Consider the following 24,555-nt stretch of genomic DNA (forward strand, 5'->3'; position numbering starts at 1 on the left):
AAAATATTTTGGGAAAATTTGGAGAAAAGAGCAAAGCTAATAATCATGGCAAATACTTGTTGGATTTCTGTTAAGGAGATGGACTGGTTATTACTAACACAATGTTTCAACAAAAAATGTGCAGAAATTCACATGGAGAGAAGATGCAAGGAATAAGAAAAGTATCATTGACTATTTTTGTAATAGATTTCACGGTTTGATATGAACACAGAAGGATCAGAAAATAAATATTTATTAACTTGAAAGCTAATATTTCACTGGTATTATATCCAGCATCTTCAGAGCACACAACACAAAGTTTGTTACAAATGCAAAACAACCACAATCTGGTGTAACAGTGGGACTAGTAAAAGTAATTGCAGCGTGCAACACAAGACTAAAGTCCTAATATGGCGCCATCTAGGTTTAAAAAAAAAAAATCTCGGTAAAAATTCAAAGTTTTGAAATAGTAGTCCAAATGATAGTCTTAGAAAGTTTGAAAAAATGAAATAAAATAAAAGTAATAAATATTAATTTGGTCTTAAGATGACTGTCTCCCTCTTTGGTAGATTTATACAGCCATACTTGTTACGGTTTGGAGTATGTTTTTAGGCTTCTGTTGATTCCAAGAACAACCTCTCTGACTTGTAGAAGCTTCTGTGCATTACTTTTGTTTTTCTTTCCAATTGATCTTGTGTGCAGGGGTATCCAAAGCATGGTCTGCCAGACCCGACTTGCCATAGCAAAAGTGTCGGATATATTTTTTATGTTCACTGAGGCGGATGTCCACAGTTCTTCCTGTCTGTCCATAGTAGGCTTGATGGCAAGAACAGGGCACTTCATAGACTCCTGGATGTGATAAAGGAGTGCATTTGTCCTTAGGTGAACGGATGAGAGTTGCTAATTTTACATAAGGTTTAAAAAAATTAGCAACTCTCATCCGTTCACCTGTTGAGAGGTGGTTACAGGGTTGACACTGGGGAGTTCTTTCGCTTGGTTGAACAGCGGGAGGGAGTGATGACGAGGCGATCCCTGGAAGTTAGGAAAGGAAACTGTGAGCAAGAGGATGAGGAGTGGTTTCTTTGCATGGAGGGTGGTTGAACCGTGGAATGCATTGCCTGATGGAGTGGTGAGAGTGAGAATGGTCAATGAGTTTAAGGAGTGGTATGATAGACTTTGTGTTTCTTAGGGGGGGGGGGAACCTCCTTTCGATGAGTCTTGACAGACTTTATGTTCTTAGGAAGGACCTCCCATGATGAGTCTTTTGACTCCATGGAGGCCTGAATAATAATAATAATAATAATCACTTTTCTTTGCCCACATGCCAACTTATTTAAAAAAAAAAAAAAAAAAAAAAAAATCTAACTGTATGATTTCCAAACAAAATATCACAACACCAAACTTAAGGTATATTTCTTGCATCTAATTTAGGAGAAGTATTAAAAGATGATTTTAAAAAAGTGTTGCTACAATAGACCTGAAAATTGTTCACATATTATTGAAAGTCTGTGGGCTACATTTAAGCTGAAAAATAAAAAAAAAACACTATTTGATCAACATGTATCACAAGATCTGGACTTAGGATGTCATCGAGTCACTTCCCGTGTTCTCATTTGTCTTCTTTCCTTATTCATTGAGATGATAGCAGGGTGAATGGTTTCACCATACCATTGTGGTAAGAGTGAAACTTTGAATAGTATGACTAACTTTTCAAGACAGTCAAAATAGTCTAATTTTGAAAGTTATTATCAAAGCACAACTTATCTGAATACTGTTTATCAAATGTTCTGGGGCAGTTTTAGGCATTACAAAGGGTATTCTGCTGTTTGCCATATATTGCATAGTAGGCATGAAGATGGTTTTTTTTTTTTTTAATTATAAGATGATGTAGATATTGAAGTATATGAAGAAATTTTCTTTTGCCATACCTACATTATTTTATAATTTAAAAAAATCTTAATACTTACTATAATATTTTACTAAACAAAACATTTTTTAATATAAATGTATAGTTTTATTTTCTTGAAAATGATTATACATTTAGATTAAAAAATGTTTTTAGTTGTATAAAAAATCTAAAAGTATATAGGGTGGCCAACTTTAGAAATTCACAAACCAAATATTATTTCCTTATGGTCTCCAATATGTGTTGAGGGAAGAAGGGTCACACACAAATGGCATAGCTATTTAGCTTGATCCTTTTGAAACTGTATGCCATTTAATAATAACAATAAAAAGTCCCCTACACAGTTATTTCCTTTATATGTAGTTTGCATTTTTATTGGCAAAGAATATTAATAATTATAATTTCAGTCTTGTTTACTTTATTCACCATTATTCTGCTTAAAGCAATCCTGAAACTACTTCAAGCCAGATTACCTTCCAGCATTTCAGTCCATGAATCCTTGCTGTTTTGTTTCATTCAAGGAAAAAAGCACAAACAAATATAGTTATGTCCTTCCACTTTCCTTTCCTCTTGCTGACTTCTCAAGAGTCCTTTGAGACAAATGTTTTAAATGCCTCATACAGGCTCACTATTCAGTTATGCTATGTGGATGATGTATTCTGTGATCTACTTCACATTACAAAATCCATGTCTACTCTTTTTAAAAAATCTTCAGCCATTGGCTACAGACCTCTCCTTTTTCCCACACAGATACATCTCTCAATAGTCACACTATCATTCTTCATGATGGTAAAGCATTTTGAAAATACTAGTGCATGGCAGATTTTTTTTTTTTCTTTTCTGTATTACTTTTAATCTCATTACTACTTTTCAACTGTATAAATTAACACCCCTTGTCTACTCTCCTAAAGATCCTAATGACCCATTATTTTATGAAGCATCCTCTGGTTGTAAACTTCATTATACACTGGCAAGATATCTAACATCAGAATTGGAGAATATATAAGAATTATTGTCTGAATTATTATATTAAGAATTATATAAGAATATAATTCTTATTAAGAGTAATAAGAATTAATATATCATGTTGGAGGCTTAATGGATTTTTTACACTCAAAAAGAATTAAAATAGAATTTAATACTTCCTATAATTTCGTCCTAGTCACTAGAACATCTACGGGGATTACAAAAACAATTAATGTAACATGCACACACAAATCTTACAGTACTAAGCCCAACCACGTGGGTGACACTAAAGTCTTATATAGGTGGAGTGCCCTCTAAGGGCGGTAGTAGATGGCCTGGAATGTAAGGTGGGACCTCTGGTGATGAGTGTTTCCCAAATCTTCGGAAGCTTAATGCAACCGTATTTATTAAGATTTGGTTGGTTTCTGAGAGCTGCTGCTTCTAAGAAAAGTCTCTCTTTCTTGAATTTGCTGTGGTGGAGCATGGTGGTTTTCTTCCATGATACTCTGTGGGTGGTGTCCAAAACATGGCCATTCAGGCTTGGCTGTCAGGCTTGGCTGACCATGTTTTGGACACCACCCACAGAGTATCATGGAAGAAAACCACCATGCTCCACCACAGCAAATTCAAGAAAGAGAAACTTTTCTTAGAAGCAGCAGCAGCCCTCAGAAACCAACCAAATCTTAATAAATACGGTTGCATTAAGCTTCCGAAGATTTGGGAAACACTCATCGCCAGAGGTCCCACCTTACATTCCAGGCCACTTACTACCGCCCTTAGAGGGTGCTCCACCTAGATAGGACTTTGTTGTCACCCACGTCGTTGGGCTTAGTATTGTAAGATTTTTGTGTGCATGTTACATTAATTGTTTTTGTAATCCCCGTAGATGTCCTAGTGACTAGGACGAAATATAGGAAGTATTAAATTCTATTTTAATTCTTTTTGAGTGTTGTAAAAAAAATCCATTAAGCCTCCAACATGATGTCCTCACAGCACTTAAGCCTCTACACACGAAGAATTAATATAAGAATTATATCAAAAAAAAGTTATAAGTTAAAAAAAGTTACTTTACATGAGCAATAGAAAATTGAAAGGGGGATCTTCTTAAATCTGATTCTACCTTGAAAAACATTTCCAGCCTCTGCAAACTGGATTAAAAAAAAATGTATCTCTGAGTACCCTCATTCCTGGACCTGTAGCCTAATAAGCAAGGGTTTCCAATGATGTTCACCAGTTGATTCTCATCCCCCTCATCTTTTAGTAACTGTAGGCATCACATTTTTTCCCTTGTATTGGCCTTTTTTTTATCTTAAGAGTGTTTGTGTTGACATAGCTATACAGGTATCCCTTGCTTAACGTGGGATTTGATTAACATGGTGAAATTAATTGTGGCAATCCCTTGATATACGCGGCAAGAGTTTTGATTAACGTGCCTTTAACCCTGCAGAGCTCGCAGCTGATCTGACAGATAGATCCTGTCCTGTCAGGTGTCTTCTCCCTCCAGGAGATTGACTACCATGTGTCTCCACCATGTCCTATTCTGCGCCTCTCTGCTGCATTCCTCATATGAGAGATAGGTCCAGTCTTCTATATTTTTCATCCACTCCAGTCTTTGTCTTCCTCTCTTTCCCTTTCCCTCAACAGCTCCTTCGAGAAGTGTCCTTTGTAGACAGTTATGTCTCAGAATATGTCCAAAATATCTGACTTTTCTCTTTTAAATTTCTTTCATCAGGCTCCTGTTTATGCCTGCCATCTCTAGTACCTCTTCATTTGTCTTTTTATCTTTCCATGATATTCTCATAATTCTTCACAGCATCCACATTTCAAAGGCCTCCAGTTTTTTCACACTCAGATTGGAGTGTGTCCATGTCTCTACTCCATATAATAATGTAGACCATATGTAGCATTTGGAGATTCTTAGTCTTGTTTTCAGATTTAATGCTGTAGATGTTAGTAGATTTTTCATCCTGTTGAAGTTGACCTTGCAATTTCAATCCTTTTTCTAATTTCATCTTCTGTCCTGCCATTTTCTGTGATCAAGTGTCTGAGTTATATGTATTTTTGCACCTGTTCTAATTTATTTCTTTTTATATTGATGCATATTTTTGGTATTTTCTTTTCTCTTGAAATTATCATTTTTGTCTTTTTAAAGTTGAAACTGAGGCCATACTGTTTGCTATACTTGAGGGTTTCATCTATAAGAGTTTTGAGGTCATATTTGTTTTCAGTTAGAAGAACCGTGTCATATCTTAGGTTATTAATATTTCTTCCCCCTACAGTGATTCCTTTGAGGTTACTAATTTTATTAAATATTTCTTCTGTGTACAGGTTAAAGAGAATCGGAGAAAAGACACAGCCTTGTCTCACACCTTTCTGAATTGGGAATTCTTCTGAGGTCTCTCTATTTATTCTCAAAGATGCAGTCTGTTCCCAGTAAAGATTAGTTAATAGCCTAATGTCTTTTCCATCCATGCCTATTTTTGAAAGGATTTCAATTAATTGTTTATGTTGGACATTGTCGAATGCCTTTTTGTAATCTATAAAGCAGAGGTACATATCTTTTTGTTTTTCTAGATATCTTTCTATGATGGTTCTGACAATGAAAATACCTTCTCTTGTACCTACATTTTCCTTGAAACCACTTTGTGTATCATTTATTTCTATGTTTATTTTTCTTTTATTTCTTTCAAGAATAACGTATAGGAGGACTTTTGATACTTGACTGATGAGGCTGATTGTCCTGAACTCTTCACATCTTGTAGCGTTTTTTTTTTTTTGGGAATTGGAACGAAAATTGAGTGATTAATATCTTTGGGTAGAAATCCAGTCTCGTATATTTTATTGCATAATTTTGTTAGAAATTTCAGTCCTCCTTCATCGAGAGCCCTCAACCATTCTGCCAAGATGTTATCTATTCCTGCAGCTTTATGTGGTTTTAGTTTTCTGATGGCATTTTCAACTTCATAGAGTAAAATGGATGGTCCTTCTAAATCAGTCTGTTCAGGAATATAATTTCTTTGTTGTTCATATAATATCCTTATGTATTCAATCCATCTTTCCATGATTTCTTTTTTATCCATTAGAATATGGTCTCTTGAGTCTAATGACACTTGCATTTGTCCTGCTTGTCATTTCTCTGATCTTTTCATGCATTTCTCTGCTTCTGTGTTTTCTATCAAGATTTTCTATATCTATACATTTATATTTAATCCATTCCTCTTTGGCTTTCCTGCATTTTTTTTTTATTTCTTTATTCATGCTTTTATATTCAGGTTTGTTCTTTAACTTTTTTTCTTTGTTCCATCAACGTCAGTATTTTTTCATTCATCCAAGGTTTATTCCTTTTTTTCTTTTTAATTGTGGGAGTGTATTTTTGGCTGCTTCATTGATGCTATTCTTGAATGTTTGCTAGTTCATGTTAATTTCATCAATTGGTGTTCTATTTTCTGTGTGAGTTGTGGTGTCAGACTTGTTAAGGGATTTTGTGAATTCTTTTATAAAGCAGTCTTTAACTTCTTGGTTGTTAAGTGAGTCTGAATTATAAGTTTCTCTTATGAATGGTTATCTTGGTATCTTAAGTTTTATTTTGATTTTTGCAATCACTGAGTTGTGGTCCGATCCTATGTCTGCTCCAGGATATGTTTTTATTTGTGTTATTGCATTTCGGAATCTTTTGCTTATTATTATATAGTCAATTTGGTTTCAATAGATGTCCCCAGGGCTTGTCCAGGTAGATAGTCTTCTGGGAGGATATTTAAACAGTGTGTTGGCAATTATTAGGTCATTGGTTTCACAGAATTGAATTAATCTTTCACCTCTTTCATTTCTGATTCCAAGCCCTTGGTTTCCCATGCAAAATGAGATTTTTTCTGAGCCGACTTTTGCATTTAGGTCGCCCATCATTATAATAACATCATCTGACTTAGCACTAGAGATTGCAGTTTGGATGTCTTCATAAAATTGTTCCAACTCTTCATCTGGGTAAGATCACCCAGGGTTGGCACATATGCTTGATAATATACAGGTTAAATGGTTGTGCAGTTATTTTGGCTGTTATGATTCTGTCATTTATGGGCCAATATCCCTGTAGAGATTTTGCAGTTCTGTTACTTAGGATAAGTGCTACTCCATTAAGGTGTAAGGCATTGCCAGAATAGATTATAGTGTGATTTTTTCTTCTTATTATGCCTGTAGCTGTTCACCTCACTTCACTGATACCTGCAATATTGGCCCTCATCACTTCTAATTCCTGGAGTAGTTTGCCTTCCTCGTAGAGTGTTCTGACGTTCCATGTTACTATTTTCAAGAGATTGCTCCTGGTTTTCAGACAAGGGACATCTGAGAATATCCTGTTTGAGACAATATTCCAAACCCTCCCTGGAGGGTTTGGAATATTGTCTTCATACACTACCTTAGTAGTTATAAGTTTTAAAAGAGGTATACTGTGAGTAGACATATCGATACAAAATAAATAACGGAAAAAACTCACGTAGAAAGATTATTTAATAGTATAATTTTCACCTGTGTGTCACAGGCATCTTCAGTACATTAAGCTCAAAATTAAACACTAACTGACAATTCCAAAAAGCGCCACCTAAGTAGCTGGTGTAAGATAACTAAAAAGGTCAATAACTTTCCTAAAAAAAAAAACAAAAAAAAAATTAATATAATAAAAAGTTAGGAAAGATTAGCTGATTTGTAAAGTACTATCTCCCATAAAGGGGATAGACGTAAGCCGTCGGATCTGTTTAAGCTAGGAGAATGAAGTAGAGTTTCACATGTTTCTTTATAAAGGCGTTCCATGAGAAACTGACTTTTGTGAAGAACTCTTGTCTTTCTCCAATGAACTCTGTGTCTAGTGAAGATGGCATGTTCAGAAAGTCCAGACTTTTCAGGTTTAAAGTATTCAATATAAGATTGGTGTTCTTCTAGCCGAATAGAGGCAGATCTTCCCGTTTGTCCGAAATAAGATAATCCACAAGAGCACGGAATCTGGTAGACACCTGGATGATTAAGATGTGGAAGCTTGTCCTTAGGAGAAGTGAGAAAGGTGGAGATTTTTCTAAACGGTCGAAAGGCAACAAAAATATTCAGTGGTTTTAAAACTTTTGCTATACGTTCACTGATGCCTTGTACATAAGGGATAGTAATGCACGTCATTTCCTCTGTGTTTGAAGAGGAAAACATATTAAAACTACTCAAAGTTCTTTTAATGAAGCAATTCTTATAACCATTAGATAGAAAGGAAGAAGTTATATATTGTAGTTCTTTCTGTAAAAGATCGTTTGAAGAACATAAGGAGTGTGCCCGATGAACCAGTGTTTTAATAGTTCCTGCCTTTTTGACTGGGATGGTGATGAGATTCCGCATGGATATAATGGCCTGTATGAGTCTTCTTTCTATAAACTGAGAAATGTAGGTTACCATCTGGTTGGCGAAGAATTAGAAGATCTAAAAAGGCTAACTGCTTATTTGATTCTACTTCTAGGGCAAACTTGATCCTAGGATGAAATGTGTTTAACTTAGTGAGAAATTGTTGAAGTTCATCAGAAGAGAAGAGCCATTCCATACTGCAAAAATGTCATCGACATATCTGAACCAATGAGTAGGTCTGGGAGAAATGTTGTCAAAGATACGTTGTTCAAAATGTTCCATAAAGAAATTGGAGATAGCAGGAGAAAGAGGATTACCCATTGCTGTTCCTTCAATTTGTTGATACAACTTATTTTTAAAGAAAAAATAACCAGAATTTATTACAAAATCAAATACGTTTACAATGTCTGAAGGAAATTCCTGTTGTAGTAATTCAATACTTTCCAAAAGAGGCACATTTGTAAATAAAGAAACAACATCTAAACTGATCATGATATCAGAAACGTCCAAATGAAGATCTGAAATTTTATTTTTGAAATCCAAAGTATTTTTTATATAAATATCAGTTCTTCTAGTTGAAGAGGAGAATAAATTTGATAAAAATTTTGAGATTTTGTAAGTGGGGCAACCTATACAATCTACGACTGGTCTTAATGGAATGCCTGGTTTATGAACTTTTGGAAGACCATATAATCTAGGTGGATGACCGAAGAAGGTTTTAAGTTTTTTCTTTTGATCTTCATTCCATGTAGATACATTATCTATAAGAGAATTAAGTCTCTTCAATTGACTCCGGGTAGGATCCGATGTAAGAGGCCTATAAGTTGAATAGTCGCGAAGTAAAAGAGACATTTTTCTCTCATATTCCTTCCTATTTTGAATCACTATAGCCTTCCCCTTATCAGCTTTCGTAATTATTAAATTATTGTTATTCTTCAGTGATTTCAATGCTTTAAACTCAGAGTAAGAAAGATTAGGATGAGGAGGCTTGGCATGAAAAAGAATTTGTGCACATTCAAAACGTAATCTGTTGGCTGTTTTTTGGGATAAGGATCAAATACCTCTGTCTATAATAAATTTAGTTTAATCCTTTATCCAAGTGTGAGCAAACAAAGTTTGCACCTGAAAGTATCTTCAGGACTGGGTTAAGGTGGTACAACACCAGGGCAACTCGTTGCAAAGGTGGAGCAAGATACCAACACTCCTATCCTAGTATCTCCTATAATGCAAAACACTTCTCCTTGCGAATATGTCTAATGTTATGCATTAAGGGAAGGGCCACTACCCAGACCGGTTTCGACCTTTATTGAGGTCTCTTCAGTGGGAGCCAGGCCCAAGTCGAGATATCAGGCAGAAGCATTAGCAGGTCATCTCAACCTATACGAATTGCCAATTGGTGTGCCACCCTTTTTTAATAAATTACTCTGGATTTAGAGAAAGATGTTGAAAGTTTATTTTCCACTTGGTTAGAGTATAATAAATTTAGTTTAATCCTTTATCCAAGTGTGAGCAAAAAGTTTGTGCCTGAAAGTATCTTCAGGACTGGGTTAAGGTGGTACAACACCTTAACCCAGATAGGAGTGATGGTAGCTTGCTCCACCTTTGCAACGAGTTGCCCTGGTGTTGTACTACCTTAACCCAGTCCTGAAGATACTTTCAGGCGCAAACTTTGTTTGCTCACACTTGGATAAAGGATTAAACTAAATTTATTATACTCTAACCAAGTGGAAAATAAACTTTCAACCTCTGTCTATGTTATGAAAAAAATCCATAATTGGCACCTTATTCGGCGTAACAGCAAAATCATATCCTTTTGATAAAACAAAACGTTCACAGTCTGTTAGTAGATGTCCGGAAACATTTATAACTACTTTATCTATATCAATAGTATTATTACTGGATCTAGGTATGTTGACTAGTGATTCAAATTTGCATTTTAGCTTGTCACGAGAATCATTAAGGACCTTTAAGTAAGAACTCGAAGATATGCGCATTACAGTAGTAAAAGTTTCAACTGTTAAAACAGATTCCAGAGCATTTTTTATATCCATAATTTCTCTATTTAAGATAGCAAGAGATTTTTTAGCTTCGTGTAGCTGATTATTTAAAAGAGACTTACTAGCTTTGAAGTAGATCCGATGAGCTTTTGGGGACCTAAAAACTTCTTTTATTTTACAACAGGTTGGAATAACCTGGGCCATCTTACATCGTTTAAGGAATATTAATCTGTTAATGCATTTGGCCTTCTTTACCAATACTTTACCGTATCTAGCAGATTGTTTGGAAATAGACTCTCCGTGAAGTCTAGCAATAAGTTTTAAAAGAGGTATACCGTGAGTAGACATATCGATACAAAATAAATAATGGAAAAAACTCACGTAAAAAGATTATTTAATAGTATAATTTTCGCCTGTGTGTCACAGGCATCTTCAGTACATTAAGCTCAAAATTAAACACTAACTGACAATTCCAAAAAGCGACACCTAAGTAGCTGGTGTAAGATAACTAAAAAGGTCAATAACTTTCCTAAAAAAAAATAAAATAAAATAAAAATAAATTAATACAATAAAAAGTTAGGAAAGATTAGCTGATTTGTAAAGTACTATCTCCCATAAAGGGGATAGACGTAAGCCGCCGGATCTGTTTAAGTTAGGAGAATGAAGTAGAGTTTCACGTTTCTTTATAAAGGCGTTCCATGAGAAACTGACTTTTGTGAAGAACTATTGTCTTTCTCCAATGAACTCTATGTCTAGTGAAGATGGCATGAGTAGTTTTAATATGTCTTCCTCTTCAAACACAGAGGAAATAACGCGCATTACTATCCCTTATGTACAAGGCATCAGTGAATGTATATCAAAAGTTTTAAAACCACTGAATATTTTTGTTGCCTTTCGACCGTTTAGAAAAATTTCCACCTTTCTCACTTCTCCTAAGGACAAGCTTCCACATCTTAATCATCCAGGTGTCTACCAGATTCCGTGCTCTTGTGGATTATCTTATTTCGGACAAACGGGAAGATCTGCCTCTATTCGGCTAGAAGAACACCAATCTTATATTGAATACTTTAAACCTGAAAAGTCTGGACTTTCTGAACATGCCATCTTCACTAGACACAGAGTTCATTGGAGAAAGACGAGAGTTCTTCACAAAAGTCAGTTTCTCATGGGATGCCTTTATAAAGAAACGTGAAACTCTACTTCATTCTCCTAACTTAAACAGATCCGACGGCTTACATCTATCCCCTTTATGGGAGATAGTACTTTACAAATCAGCTAATCTTTCCTAACTTTTTATTGTATTAATTTTTTTATTTTTTTTATTTTTTTATTTTTTTATTTTAGGAAAGTTATTGACCTTTTTAGTTATCTTACACCAGCTACTTAGGTGGCGCTTTTTGGAATTGTCAGTTAGTGTTTAATTTTGAGCTTAATGTACTGAAGATGCCTGTGACACACAGGCGAAAATTATACTATTATCTTTCTACGTGAGTTTTTTCCGTTATTTATTTTGTACCGATACCTTAGTAGTTCTTGTCTTACAATTCCTGGTTTCAAGCTCTTCTTCCCTGTAGCTATAAGAGCTGATGGTCGCAGGGGTCTCAACCACATCTCTAACTTCATATTGTGACATGGTGTGTTTCATGGTTGGCAATGGATAAATACGTGGTGAGGCTCCGATCTCTTCCACGACGGCTGGCCACAACTCCCTTAGATGTCAGGAGTGTGCCCTCGATGTGCCGCACATCTTGCTGTCATGCCCTTGATGCCATTGATCAGTCAGTGTTGATGCTTCTGCCATCTTGACCATTCCAGACTTCATGCACATAAAGGGTGACATTCCCTATTTACAGCATTCTTTATTGCTAATACCCTCACTTAGTTTAGTCTGCCAGCCGAGGTGGTTTACCAGGCTGTGGCCGCTGGTGTGCACACCAACTTCTTGGAGCCATAAGGGAGAGTTGAGTGTGTGTGAGGACCAGAGCCCAACATCCTGACCCTGAGATCAGCGGCTGACATTGATACTAAGGTGCTACCTCTCTATACACCCTGACAGATAGATGCAAAATGTTTAATATAAATATTCTTACACAATTCAGTGTATAGCTTGCAGATCATGAGTAGCTGTGCATTCTTATGTTACGAGTGATATTCCACACTGTTTTTTGCTGTCAGTCAGTTTGGTTTAACACATATTATACTGTAACGGTTTGTGATATTTGACAGTAAATTGTGTCTGAGAGATACCGCAACCTCCGATGTCAGTATAGTATGGTTTAGTTTTTTTTTTTTTTTTTTAATTCTTTGTTCAATAATTTCTAGATTGTAACTGAAAATAAATAAACCATCATGTATTACTGAAATAGAGAGCCAAAGACTTATTTATCATACATGTTCTCTAAGAGATGTGCTTTGCATTATGGAAAATACTAAGGAAAGTGATCTGGAGCTTACTCCACCTTTACTACGAGTTACCCATAAGGTTGCTTATGCTTGCATCTGCCGAAACTTTTAGTTTCTATATTTGGCTATGAAATAATGTTGGATTCAATATCCACTTAATTTGTACCATCATGTATTATATTTGCAATGTTTTTTCTTTATGTTTTATTACTTGTTTGCCAAGGTCTGGAGAGTCATTTTGCTTGTTATCGTAGAATTTATGCCGATAAGAAAAAAACTAAAACTGTTCAAACCACTCTTGATAACTTTTTTTTTTTGATAAAAAAAATTGCAGTAAATAATGTAGGTACAAGTATTTATTAAACATTTACTTTGCATTCATTTTTTATCTTTCCTAAAAGAGTACCATATAAAAAGAATTATTAATACAGCAATCGATCATGGACGAATTGTAATTTTTGTCATTGATTATTAGGTTTGATTAACACAATTTTGATATATGCGGTAACATCGAGGGATTAATTAATCGTGTTAATTGAGGGATACCTGTAAATAATTTCTGTGTTGTTCCTTAATAATGAATTATTATTATACGGGCATCTCCATGGGGTCAGCAGACTCATCACAGGAGTTCCAGACTATCCACATGATATCTGTCATACCTCTTCTTGAACTTAGTTACAATTAAACACTCGGAACTGAGTCCGGCAATGCATTCCATTCATTCACAACTTTCTAACCAAAAAAATCTACTCCTCACACCCTTGTTAACCACAGTCGTATTTAATTTCCAAGGATGACCTCTTGTTCTTCCACCAATATCCCACTGCTGAAATATTTCCTCTGCATCAGTCTTATAAAAACCTTAGTAACTTAAATGTTTCTATCATATCCTCTTTTCTTTGCCTATCAACCAACTTCTGTAACCCTCAAACTCTCAATTTATCAATGTAGTGAGCATTCCTTACATCATTCACTAACCTGGTCTCTCGCCTCTGAATCTTTTCTACCACTTCCTCATCTCCAAGGAATCCAGGTGATACCAGATCTAAGCATAGTAATCCACATTGGAATGTATCATTGCCATATAAAGAGGAATAATTTCTTTATCTCTGCATGTTAGTGTGTTCTTCGATTACCAAGTAATCCTATGAGCTATCTTGGACACCTTAACATATGCCTTCTGAACTTCTACTTTCTATCCACCAACATCCTCAAGTCCCTAGCCTCACCAATCACTTGGAGTACGTTTCCATCAATGTGGTATACAGCTTGTAATCTTTTAATCCCAAAATGCATAACTTTACGCTTTTCTGCATGGAATATCCTAAATGCCATTATGTTTTGTCTTAAAACACTTTAAATTCATTATGTTGATTCTGTTTGAATCTCTCTCTCTCTCTCATGTGCACACACACACAGGCAGTGCATTCCTGTCACCTACAACTCTTTATGCAAAAAAAATAATAATAATAAAAATAAATATCTACTCACCATATTATCGTCATAATTGCAGAAGCCCTCAGTGTCACTTAAAAGTAGCTGACCAAATACATCTTAGTATTTGGTCAGCTACTTTAGTAACCTTTTCCAGTATCTTAAGATGATTTTCTTCTATTAATTCTTGAAGCACAGCTCGCTAATACGATATGCAGTGTTACATTGGTGAATTCTGAAATGAAAATGTTATCCATTTAGATATGGTCATCAAGATGTCAGTTCTGTGTGGCTCCAGTTTGTCTGCTTTTTTTATTTTTTTATAGTGATTATATCTTGCTTTGCTGAAATGCATTCAAAGCAGATGCCATTTTATATGTATAAAAGGTTCTACTTGTAGTACATTAGTACTATGGATAGATTTCGGTGAATTCCAAAATGCAAAAACGTTCTCAATTTAAATATGCTGATCAAGATGTCAGTTCAGCGTGGCTCCAGTTTGTCTGCTTTTTTTTTTTTTAAAGTGATTATATACACAAAAGGTTCTACTTGTAGTACATTAGTACTATGGATAGATATAAGGATGTGGGCAAAGAAGAAACTTGTTAGATATTGGATTTGATGCCCTTCTAATTCTGCTCTTCAGGAAAATCATAAGCTGTAAACAGTTCCAAAAGAGCAATCCGTCTTATTTCCTATTAGTGTTTTAATTTCACTAAACATTATTATTATTATGTGACACCTCCAGGGAGTCCAAAGACTCATCGAGAGAGAGTGTGCCAACAGCATCAAGCTATTGAACTCCTTCTAGCTACTAACCGTGCTCAAACTTGCTTAACTTTTTGCTGAGCCATTAGTATCAGAGGCTCTACCAATCGACCAACCTTTGCTGGCATAATTGCCTCAATTCAAATGCATAATCTTGTAGAGAACAGCTACCCATCATTCTTTGCCCCAATCAGTGTGTTTAAATTATCCTTGTAGATGTGGGGGAATATCTTTATATCATTATTTTCCTATTCAGTTTAGCATACAACTGGGCACCTGCCTTCTGCATGATTTTGCTCCAGTCAGTTGCTCTTATCTGTCACTAAATTCATTTCTATTTCCATTTATTCCAATTTCCATAAAAGATTTTTGTGTGGTATCCTGGGAAATGCCTTTACATTTTCAACAGAATCATGTTGTAGCCATTTATCTAACTCAACTGTTACTTTGTTTATAGAATTTAAGTAAATTTCTGATTTTAAGACCTACCTGCCATAAAGTACTGTCTCTTATCTCATCTATAATGTCATATTGCTATTTGCCTGTTCTGAATTCTGTTTGCAACCAACTTTTCCAGTAGCTTAATCACAACTACTGTACACCATCAGTTAACATTATAACTTGTGCACAAACTCAAGCAGAAATAACAGTTGTTTTATCACTGGCATGAATATGTGTTTTTAAGTGGGAGGTGAATTTCATTGCTGGTTTAAGAACACCAAGTCACTCACTGGAGGAATGAAGTGGCTTGAAAGAGTTCTATGTTTAGTCTAGAGAGCAAGGTTTCTGGACTATGTGAAGAGTAAATAAAAATTGCAAAAATATTTAAAAATTAATAAAATTAATAAAAATACGAAAGAAATCCTTAGCTCATCGACTGTTCTAATGTACTAAAAGTAGAAGACTTTTGTAGTTATGGCATACTTTAAAAAAAATCTGAAAATGAATGATTTGAAATACATAATTTTAATAAGATAATAAGGCTGAATGAGTGAAAGAGGTGAAGATGAAGTTCGATCCCAATAGGCAGAAGGGTGGAAGATCCAGCTTTAGCAGTGTCTGATCTCCAGAGGAGTGGCTGCAAATGACATCAGTACTCCAGTGGAGCAGCCAAGAATTAGGATACATAGAACCATCCCTCTGTGGTTGGCACCAGGAAAGACATCCAGCCATAAAGACTAGTCAAAGTGAAAATGAATCTCGGACAAAGGCAAATAAGTGTAAGAGCTAGAAAATTCCCTGCAGGCAATGCACAGCAAGATCCCACTATTGCTGTGAGAAATGCATTAAGGGTATCTCAGAACAATCCACAACTGGGACTAAAGAAGAAAAAAGTGAAGATTTTAAGATTAGGAACCTGGAATGTGGGTACTTTGACAGGAAAAAGTAGAGAATTAATAGCATCCCTAAAGAGGAGGAAGATACAAATAGCATGCATCCAAGAAACTAAATGGAAGGGAGAAAAAGCAAAAGAATTGGAGGAAGGATATAAACTATATTATTATGGGAAGAAGAGGAAAAAGAATGGAATTAGAATTGTAGTAGAGGAAAGTGTAAAGGATAAGGTAATAGATCAAAAGAATAAGCGATTGCCTTATGACACTAAAAGTGGCATTAGGGAATGAAAACATCCTAAATATTATTTCAGAATATGCACTACAGACAGGGTGTAAGGAAATAGAAAAAGACCAATTTTGGCAAGCACTAGAAGCCATGGTGGATAAATCAGGTAGGAGGAAATTATAATAATAGGAGCAGACCTAAAAGGACATACTGGCATGAGAGGGGAAGGATTTGAAGATGTACATGGGGGACCAAGTTTTTGAGAAGGGAACAAGCAAGGTCATAGAATACTGGAATTTGCAGAAAGTTCAGGCTTTGCTGTGGACAACACACTATTTATGAAGACGGAAGACCACTTGATAAAGTGGAAAAAATAAGACTATATTCTCACAAAGGGAAAAAGACAAATATGTTAAAAAATTGAATGACAATCTCATATGAGCACATAACAACACAATATAAAGTTGTTGTATGTGATATAATAGTGCCAGTATTGAAAAAGAAAACAACAAACAAAACGGAAAAGAGGCTGAAGATCTGGAAAGAAAATAGGAGTAAATTCAAAGTTATGGAACAGAGGGTAGCTTTTCAAGAAAATTACAAAAAAAAAAAAAAACACACTTGGGAATCAAATGAAGAACATCTTGGGTAAAGCTGCAGAGGAAGTGTGTGGAAGAATGAAGGTCCAAGAAGCAGTCAAAAAGAAAAAGGAAGCATTTTGGACTTGGGAGCAAATAAGAAACAATGAAACCTGGGAGAAATATAAAGAGGAGAGAGGGAAAGCAAAAGAGAAAAAAATGGAAGAAAATATATGCAGAATAGAAAAGGAAAGCAGAGAGAAAGTAATATATAGAATAGCAAAGCAGAAAAGAAATTGCACAAAGGATTTCGAAAAAAAAAAAAAACCACCATAATAAAAGATGGAAATGGAGTCATATTAGTACATGAAAAGAAGGAAGGACAGATGAAAGGAATATTCTGCAGAGTGGTAAACATAGAAAATGAGAGGAAGATGCTTCCATCTCTTCTCCCACCCTCCACCACATATGCAGGAAAGGAGGCAGAGATGGAAGATACAAAGGAAGAGGTAATAGAAAGAATAAGAAAAATGAAAAACAACAAAGCACCGGGACCATCAGAAGTAATAGAAACGATAAAAGCAGTAGGGGAAGGAGTAGTAGACTGGACCTGTGAACTATTTAATAAAGTGTGGATAGAAGAAAAGATACCAGAGAACTGGAAAAGAAGTGTTGTAGTATCCATTTACAAACAAAAAGGCAACCTACTAGACTGTAGAACCAAAGAGGAATAAAGCATACAGAACACCTACTAAAGACATTTGAAAGAATAGTGGATAAAAGATTGAGAGAAATAGTGCATATTAAACAGATACAATGTGGTTTCATGAAAGTGAAAGGAACAACAGATGCAATCTATATGATGAGACTATAAGAATAGTATCTCGAGAAAAATAAAAGACTTATCCATATATTTGTAGAACTGGAAAAGGCATATGATGAAATACCAAGGGACTTAATCTGCTGGGCCTTCAGTAGGAAGGGTGTAACAAAAAATTAGTAAAGATTATAAAAGCAGTGTATGAAAAAACCGAGATGGAAGTAAAAACAAGCATTGGAATAACAGAATTTTTCAACATCAAAATGAGCTTTCATCAAGGGTCAGAACCGAGTCCATTTCTCTTTGTGATTATACGCACTCAGTGAAGGAGTAGCCAAAAATACACCATGGAATATTTTATTTGCAGATGACTTGGCTATCACAAGTGAAACTGTAGAAGTGGCCCAAAAGAGTTTATAATTTATAGAGTGGCAAAATACCTTCGAGGATGCAGGTCTAAAGATAAATACTAGAAAAACTAAGGTTAGTGAGAGGAAGGACATGAAGAAATTAGTATAAAGGATGGGGGAAGGTGGTATCTTGAAAGAAGTATACCATTTTAGATACCTGGGATCAACCATATATATATATATATAGAGAGAGAGAGAGAGAGAGAGAGAGAGAGAGAGAGGGGGGGACATGTAACTTGGCAGTTTGAGAAAGAATTAAGGCAGGTTGGATCAAATAGAAGATGTCATGAGTGATATTCAACTAAAATCTACCAAAAAAAGTAAAAACAAGTATATATAAATCAGCCATTAGACCGACGTTCTTGTATGGAGCAGAGACATGAGTAACAAAGAGAATTCAGGAGGAACATTTGAAAAGAACTGAGATAAGGATGCTAAGATGGTTAAATAGAACATCAAGGAAAGAGCACAGGAGGAACGAAGATATGAGGAAGGAGATTGGGGTTAGAAAATTAGCAACAAACTGAGGGAAGGTAGATTGAGGTGGGCCAGTATGGAGAAAACCAGTAGATTACCCAATTCAAAGTGAAATAACAATGGAAGTGAAGGGTAAGAGAAGAAAAGGAAGACCAGGGAAAAGATGGTGGGAAAACATAAAATGGGATATGAAAGAAGTTGGAGTGGAAAGGAAGGATGTTCAAGATTGAAATAATAATAATAATTATTATTATTATTATTATTATTATTACGGGCAACTCCAAGGAGTCGACAGACTCATCGAGGAAGGCCCTAACATCATGTCAAGAACAACTATTCGACATTCACACAGTATCTATCATACCTCGCCTTGAACTCATGCACGGTCATAGCACCCACAACAGACTCTGGCAGCTTATTCCACTCATTCACCACTCTCCAAGTAAAAAACCTAGCTCTAACAACCCTGCTAAACACATTCTTGCCCAGCTTCCATGTATTGCCGCTAGTCCTCCCACCACCAGTCCTATTATCAAAAATATCTTCTGGATTAATCTTATAGAAACCCCTCAGTAATTTGAATGTCTCAATCATATCATCCCTTTTCTGCCTATCGACCAAATTTTGCAACCCACAAATCTTCAACTTGTTCTCATAAGGTTCATTCCACAGACCTGCTATCATCTTGGTCACTCATCTCTGGATCCTCTCCACCTCCTCCCTATCAAGAAGAAACCCTGGCGCCCATATCTGGGCACAGTAGTCTAGATTGGGTCTTATCAATGCTCGATACAGAGGAACAATAACTTGTTTGTCTCTGCTTGTTAAAGTATTTTTCAGAAGCCAAGTGATTTGATGAGCTGATTTAGCCACTTTTGCAATGTGCCCCTAAACTTCAATTCCCTATCCACCAACACCCCCAAATCCCTGGCCTCATCAATCTCCTGGAGTACGGTTCAACCAATGTGATATACTGCTGCTGATCTTTTCACCCCAAAATGCATAACCTTACACTTTGCCACATTAAATTGACATCCATTTTCCTTAGCCCAGTCCTCCAAACTATCCAAATCATCCTGCAAATTTTGACATCCTGTGCACTCAAAATTGCTCTACTCAACTTTGCATCATCAGCAAACAAGTGAACACTTCCTCTCAGATCCTTTCCTATATCATTGATGAACAGATTGAAAAGTAGTGGTCCAAGAACAGAACCCTGTGGCACACCACTAGTCACAAGCTGTCTTTTGGACTCAACTCCTGAATAAACCACTCTATAAAATAAACTATCCATCCCCATCTGCTCCAGTTTACTGATTAGAGTTTCATGTGGTATCCTGTCAAAGGCCTTGGAAAGGTCCAGTAGAATCACTGTAAACCCATTACCCTTATCCAGTTCAGCCGTTACTGTGCCCACCATACAATATCCCATTTTCATCTATCCAATCCTGTATTCTTTTCTTGACTAATTTCTCCAAGACCTTGACAACGATTCCTGATATGCTAATCGGTCGGAAATTTACAACAGCAGTCTTGGAACCTCCTTTATGCAGTGCAACTATTTTCACCTCCTTGCACCCCCTTGGGACAACCCAGACCCGAGACTCAAATTAAACAAAATGGTCAAGGGTACTGACAATTCTTTTGCTGCTTCACGTACGACTCAAGCTGGTATACCACCCAATCCCACAGATGTATTGACATTGAGGTTATGCAATAGACTACTCTTCTCCACTTCATTCACCACAATTCCCATATAATCTGTTGGTTCATTCATTTCTACAATGTCACCACCTGGATGATATATTCTTGCAAAGTGCTCGCTCAGTAACTCAACTATATCAACTATATCAACTAATTTGGTTACCTCCCTACCATCGGCATTCTTTAAAATCCTTCTGCCATATACATTTTTTCTTTTACTTGCTACATATCTAAAAAACTGTTTAGGATTCTCTTTAGCCTGCATGGCCAATGTTCTTTCGTAATCTTTTTTGCTTTTCTTACCACGCTCGTTACCCTTCTGGCCTGCACTTTATACAGTTCATGTGCCTGCCGGTTACCTTTCTCCTTAAATTCCCTCCATAGTTGTTTCTTTTTTTGCAGCTTAAGCTTAATGGTGTTATTCATTCATTTAACCACTACTTGATTTATTATTCGGACTCTAGGTATACAGTCAGCCATTGCTTCATGCAATCACTTCTTAACCGCCTCCCATGCACTATCAACTTCTAGCCCTTGCAGTTGTACATGCCATGGCACTGAACCAATCAAACTCCTAAGCTTGTCATACTTACCAGCCCGATAATTTCACATGTACCTGTCTTAATTGTAAATTCCACCTTTAGCCACCTCCCAAGTCAAGACCCTATGATCACTCTCACCAATTGGTGGCAATGTGGTCATATTAGTTACCGCCAAATCCTCAGATGCATTTACTAGGTCAAGCACTCTCTGACCCCTAGTATTTTCCATTACATTCCGTTGCAGATGGTTATCCCTTAATAACCGCATAAAATTTAATTCCTTCCTCCCGTGTGTGTCCTCTCCTCACTCCAATCAGTGCCACCATAGTTGAAATCTCCGATAATAATTACCCTCCTTCCACTCATTTCTTCTATCTGCTTGTGCATACTATCTCCACCATCATTTCCATCACCTGGTCTAATAAGTGGAAGAAAAATTAGAATAAATAAGTGGAAGAAAATTGTTCGAGCAGCAGACCCCAGGACAGTCTAGTACGAAATGCTGAAAAGAAGAAGAATTTTAAGATAAGTTTAATATTACTATTGCATTATTAAAATTGTGTAACAGCAAAATGCTAGTGTATTATTAGAAATGTAAAAAGAATGTTCTTTGTAACATTCAGTTTATTATTTTTATAGGATAGATACAGCACAAAACTGAAGAAAGCACAACAAAAATGTTGGTTTATTTGCATTCCATGCAGAAATGCCATAAATGAGTCAAAGTTTACAGAAGAATTTGTTGGTATGCAATTTAGTTAGCTTATTGTAATTTCTAAGAAGGAATTAATTCACTGTTCTTAAAAATATGCCCAGATCTACTCCTTGGCATATTTTTAAGAATTTATTTAACCCTGTAATTCATATATAGTTATTACACATCCCAATCCCAAATCTTCCTATCCTTAGAATACTGGTCACATCTTTGGGATGCTCATCTAAAACCACCTTCAAATTCTTGATGCTGTCCAGAGGCAAGCAATTTGGCTCATAGATGCAATATTTTAGCTCTGTGTCTCTTTCTGGTACTTCTATGGTCACTACTCCACAGAACTACAAATATCCCTCCACTCCATTAATTGCATTATGTGTAATTAATTATATCACACCTGATCCTCTCAGTTCTGAAGAAGGTTGTTTGAAACAGGAAGGAGGGGGAGGGATATGATTGAGACATATAGTTGGTAAGGAGTTATAACCAGATTAAGGCACATGAGCTCTTACATGGAATGAGAGAGAACGAGAACAAGAGGCCATCCCTGGAAGGTGAAAGCAGGGCAATAAGGAATAGGTTTTTTGAATGTGGAGTAGTAAATGATTGGAATTTATTGTTTGAGATCATGGTGAGTGCAGAGATGATGAATATCTCCTTTAAGGCATAAGTATGATGAGCGGTGTGTGTGTGTGTGTGTGTGTGTGTGTGTGTGTGTGTGTGTGTGTGTGTGTGTGTGTGTGTGTGTGTGTGCGTGCGTGCGTGCGTGCGTGCATGCGTGCATACATGGCAGTTGGATCGCATTGAATCTTTTGATTCCATTGTCTGGTGAAAATAATAATAATAATGACATATGCTGTGCTTAGCAGTCCCAACATAATATTAACACAGTTAACTAATGCAGCACCATTTTAATTTGAACAGAGCTTATTAGATTCAGTTTCATTTTCGATAGAAGTGGTTTGGAAATTACAAGAAATTCTTTAAATGCAAAACATTTTTTTTTCTTCTAAACTCTGCTTTGTGTAAATTTATAAAAAGAAAAATTATGAAACATTCCAAAAAAGTACTTAAGCAAAGTACTTTAATCAATAAACAAATCGAAATTTTAATAAAGAATTTGTATTTCTTGTATTTCTTAAATTTTACTTATGACTACTACTACTACTACTACTACTACTACTACTACTGCTGCTGCTATTCATGCCTTCTTGATTGTCATATATTGAATTTTATTTATTTCAGCAAAATTACTAAATTACTTTATTGGAGTATAATAAGGGATTTTTTTTCTAAAATTAAGAAGATAAACAGTAATACAAAATGGATGAATAGATCTCTTGCAGAAGTAGTCTAAATAAAATATTCTGCAACTGTATGAAAAATCAAGCAGGAGCAAGAAGAGATATTCCCCAAGGATGGTTGTTTGCTGTGGCACCACCTTTGTGGTGTATTGTTCTCAGTGCATTACACTGGACAGAATCTTATGAAATCTGAATGATTGTAAGAATGCAGTCAGAGACTGGAGTATTATGTACTCCAGCCTAGTTGGCCGAGTGGATAGCGTATCCGCTCTCCAGCCAAAAGGCTATGTGTTCGAATCCTGCTGTGGGCATGGATGTTTGTGATTGTCTGTGGAAATACCAGTGGTGGTCGGCAGTAGATGGCGTTGGTATAGTTGCGGTCAGTTGGTTGATTGAATGGTGGAGACGGAGTTGTAGAGCAGGTGCCCTCCTTCGACGAGTCCTTGGACTCCCTGGAGGTATCAAATAATAATAATAATGTAGCAGCCATGTTTAATAAAATAAATACTGCATTGCAGAAAATAAGGAATAATGTAATACAAGTGAGTATAAATAAATAAATATAAATTACTGGTGTTAGCACCATTATTGAGATGATCTTTCACTTGTAACTTGTTGGTGAAAAAAAACAACAACAGTGAGTTCTTTGTGAGAAATTTCTGGTTGCTGCTATAGAATAGGAGGTCCAAAAGATGGATGCCATGCATTAGCAGATTAGCACAATGTGTGTAGGTCAAGCAGTGGAATGTATGGATGTCATGTCCAAGAGTATCACTGCACATCCCCACTTTATCCTTCCATCTAACCATGAACAGATTAATGATGAACCTTGTAAACAACAACAACAGTGACACAGCAATAAAAAGGAATCTCTCTCTTATAAACTATGTAAAAATTACACAATGAAACCAATCATTACATACAAAAAATGCCAGAATCTCCTCATTAATAAAAACTCCCTTTCACATCCACTTGACTAACATCCATGGCATTAACACCAACATAAATGACATTCCTATCACTTAGTCATCCATACCAGACCTCGTACTCTCAACAGAAACCCAAATACCATCTATATCTACTACAGTCCATCTCCAATATCCAAATTACACTCTTCACGATTCCTGTGGTACCTGTGTCTTTGTGAGATCACACGTTGCATGCCAGAAAGTGGCTAATTTAGAATTCCCTGCTTTTGACCTCCTCTGGCTCAATATTTCCTTGTTCCATCTAGTAATATTCTGTTGCATTTATCATTCTCCAAACTCTGATAACTACTCAGACCTCTTCACATTCCTTTCCATGAAACTCGACTAACTGCAATCCAGCTATCCAAATAGTGATAACTGCACTGGACCCCCCCCTTTTCCAACACCACTGGCTGAGCTCAATGAGAGGTGGAAATCTTTGTCATAAGCAATGACCTAATTCAAATTGTTCATCTACCTACACAAATTCCTAATCATTCTCTTCACTCTATGGATGTCTAGTTTTCCCTCTGGATATGCTGTAGAGGATACCTCCCCCTCTCTTGGCAACTCAGACCACAATCTTGTACATCTCAGAATCAAAAATTAGAATAATCAAAGAAAATGTGCTGATGATTTGCAATTCTA

General features: G+C 36.0%; 1 protein-coding gene across 2 annotated transcripts in view; it reads left to right on the forward strand.

Moving 5' to 3' along the window:
- Window positions 1-24,555, forward strand: part of LOC150107094 (ankyrin repeat domain-containing protein 27-like) — a 515,355-nt gene that overhangs the window by 8,941 nt on the left and 481,859 nt on the right. Inside the window, exon 2 of one of the 2 annotated variants that reach the window (XM_090390995.1) lies at window positions 21,563-21,668. The exons of the other annotated variant lie outside the window; for it this stretch is intronic. Within the exon in view, the coding sequence (XP_090247121.1) occupies window positions 21,563-21,668 (106 nt within the window). The remainder of the gene's footprint in view (window positions 1-21,562; window positions 21,669-24,555) is intronic. 2 annotated transcript variants of the gene reach the window in all.

This window comes from Typopeltis vanoorti, chromosome 4, assembly GCF_054136105.1.
Source record: "Typopeltis vanoorti isolate ZY-2024b chromosome 4, IOZ_Tvanoo_1.0, whole genome shotgun sequence".
Taxonomy (NCBI): domain Eukaryota; kingdom Metazoa; phylum Arthropoda; class Arachnida; order Uropygi; family Thelyphonidae; genus Typopeltis; species Typopeltis vanoorti.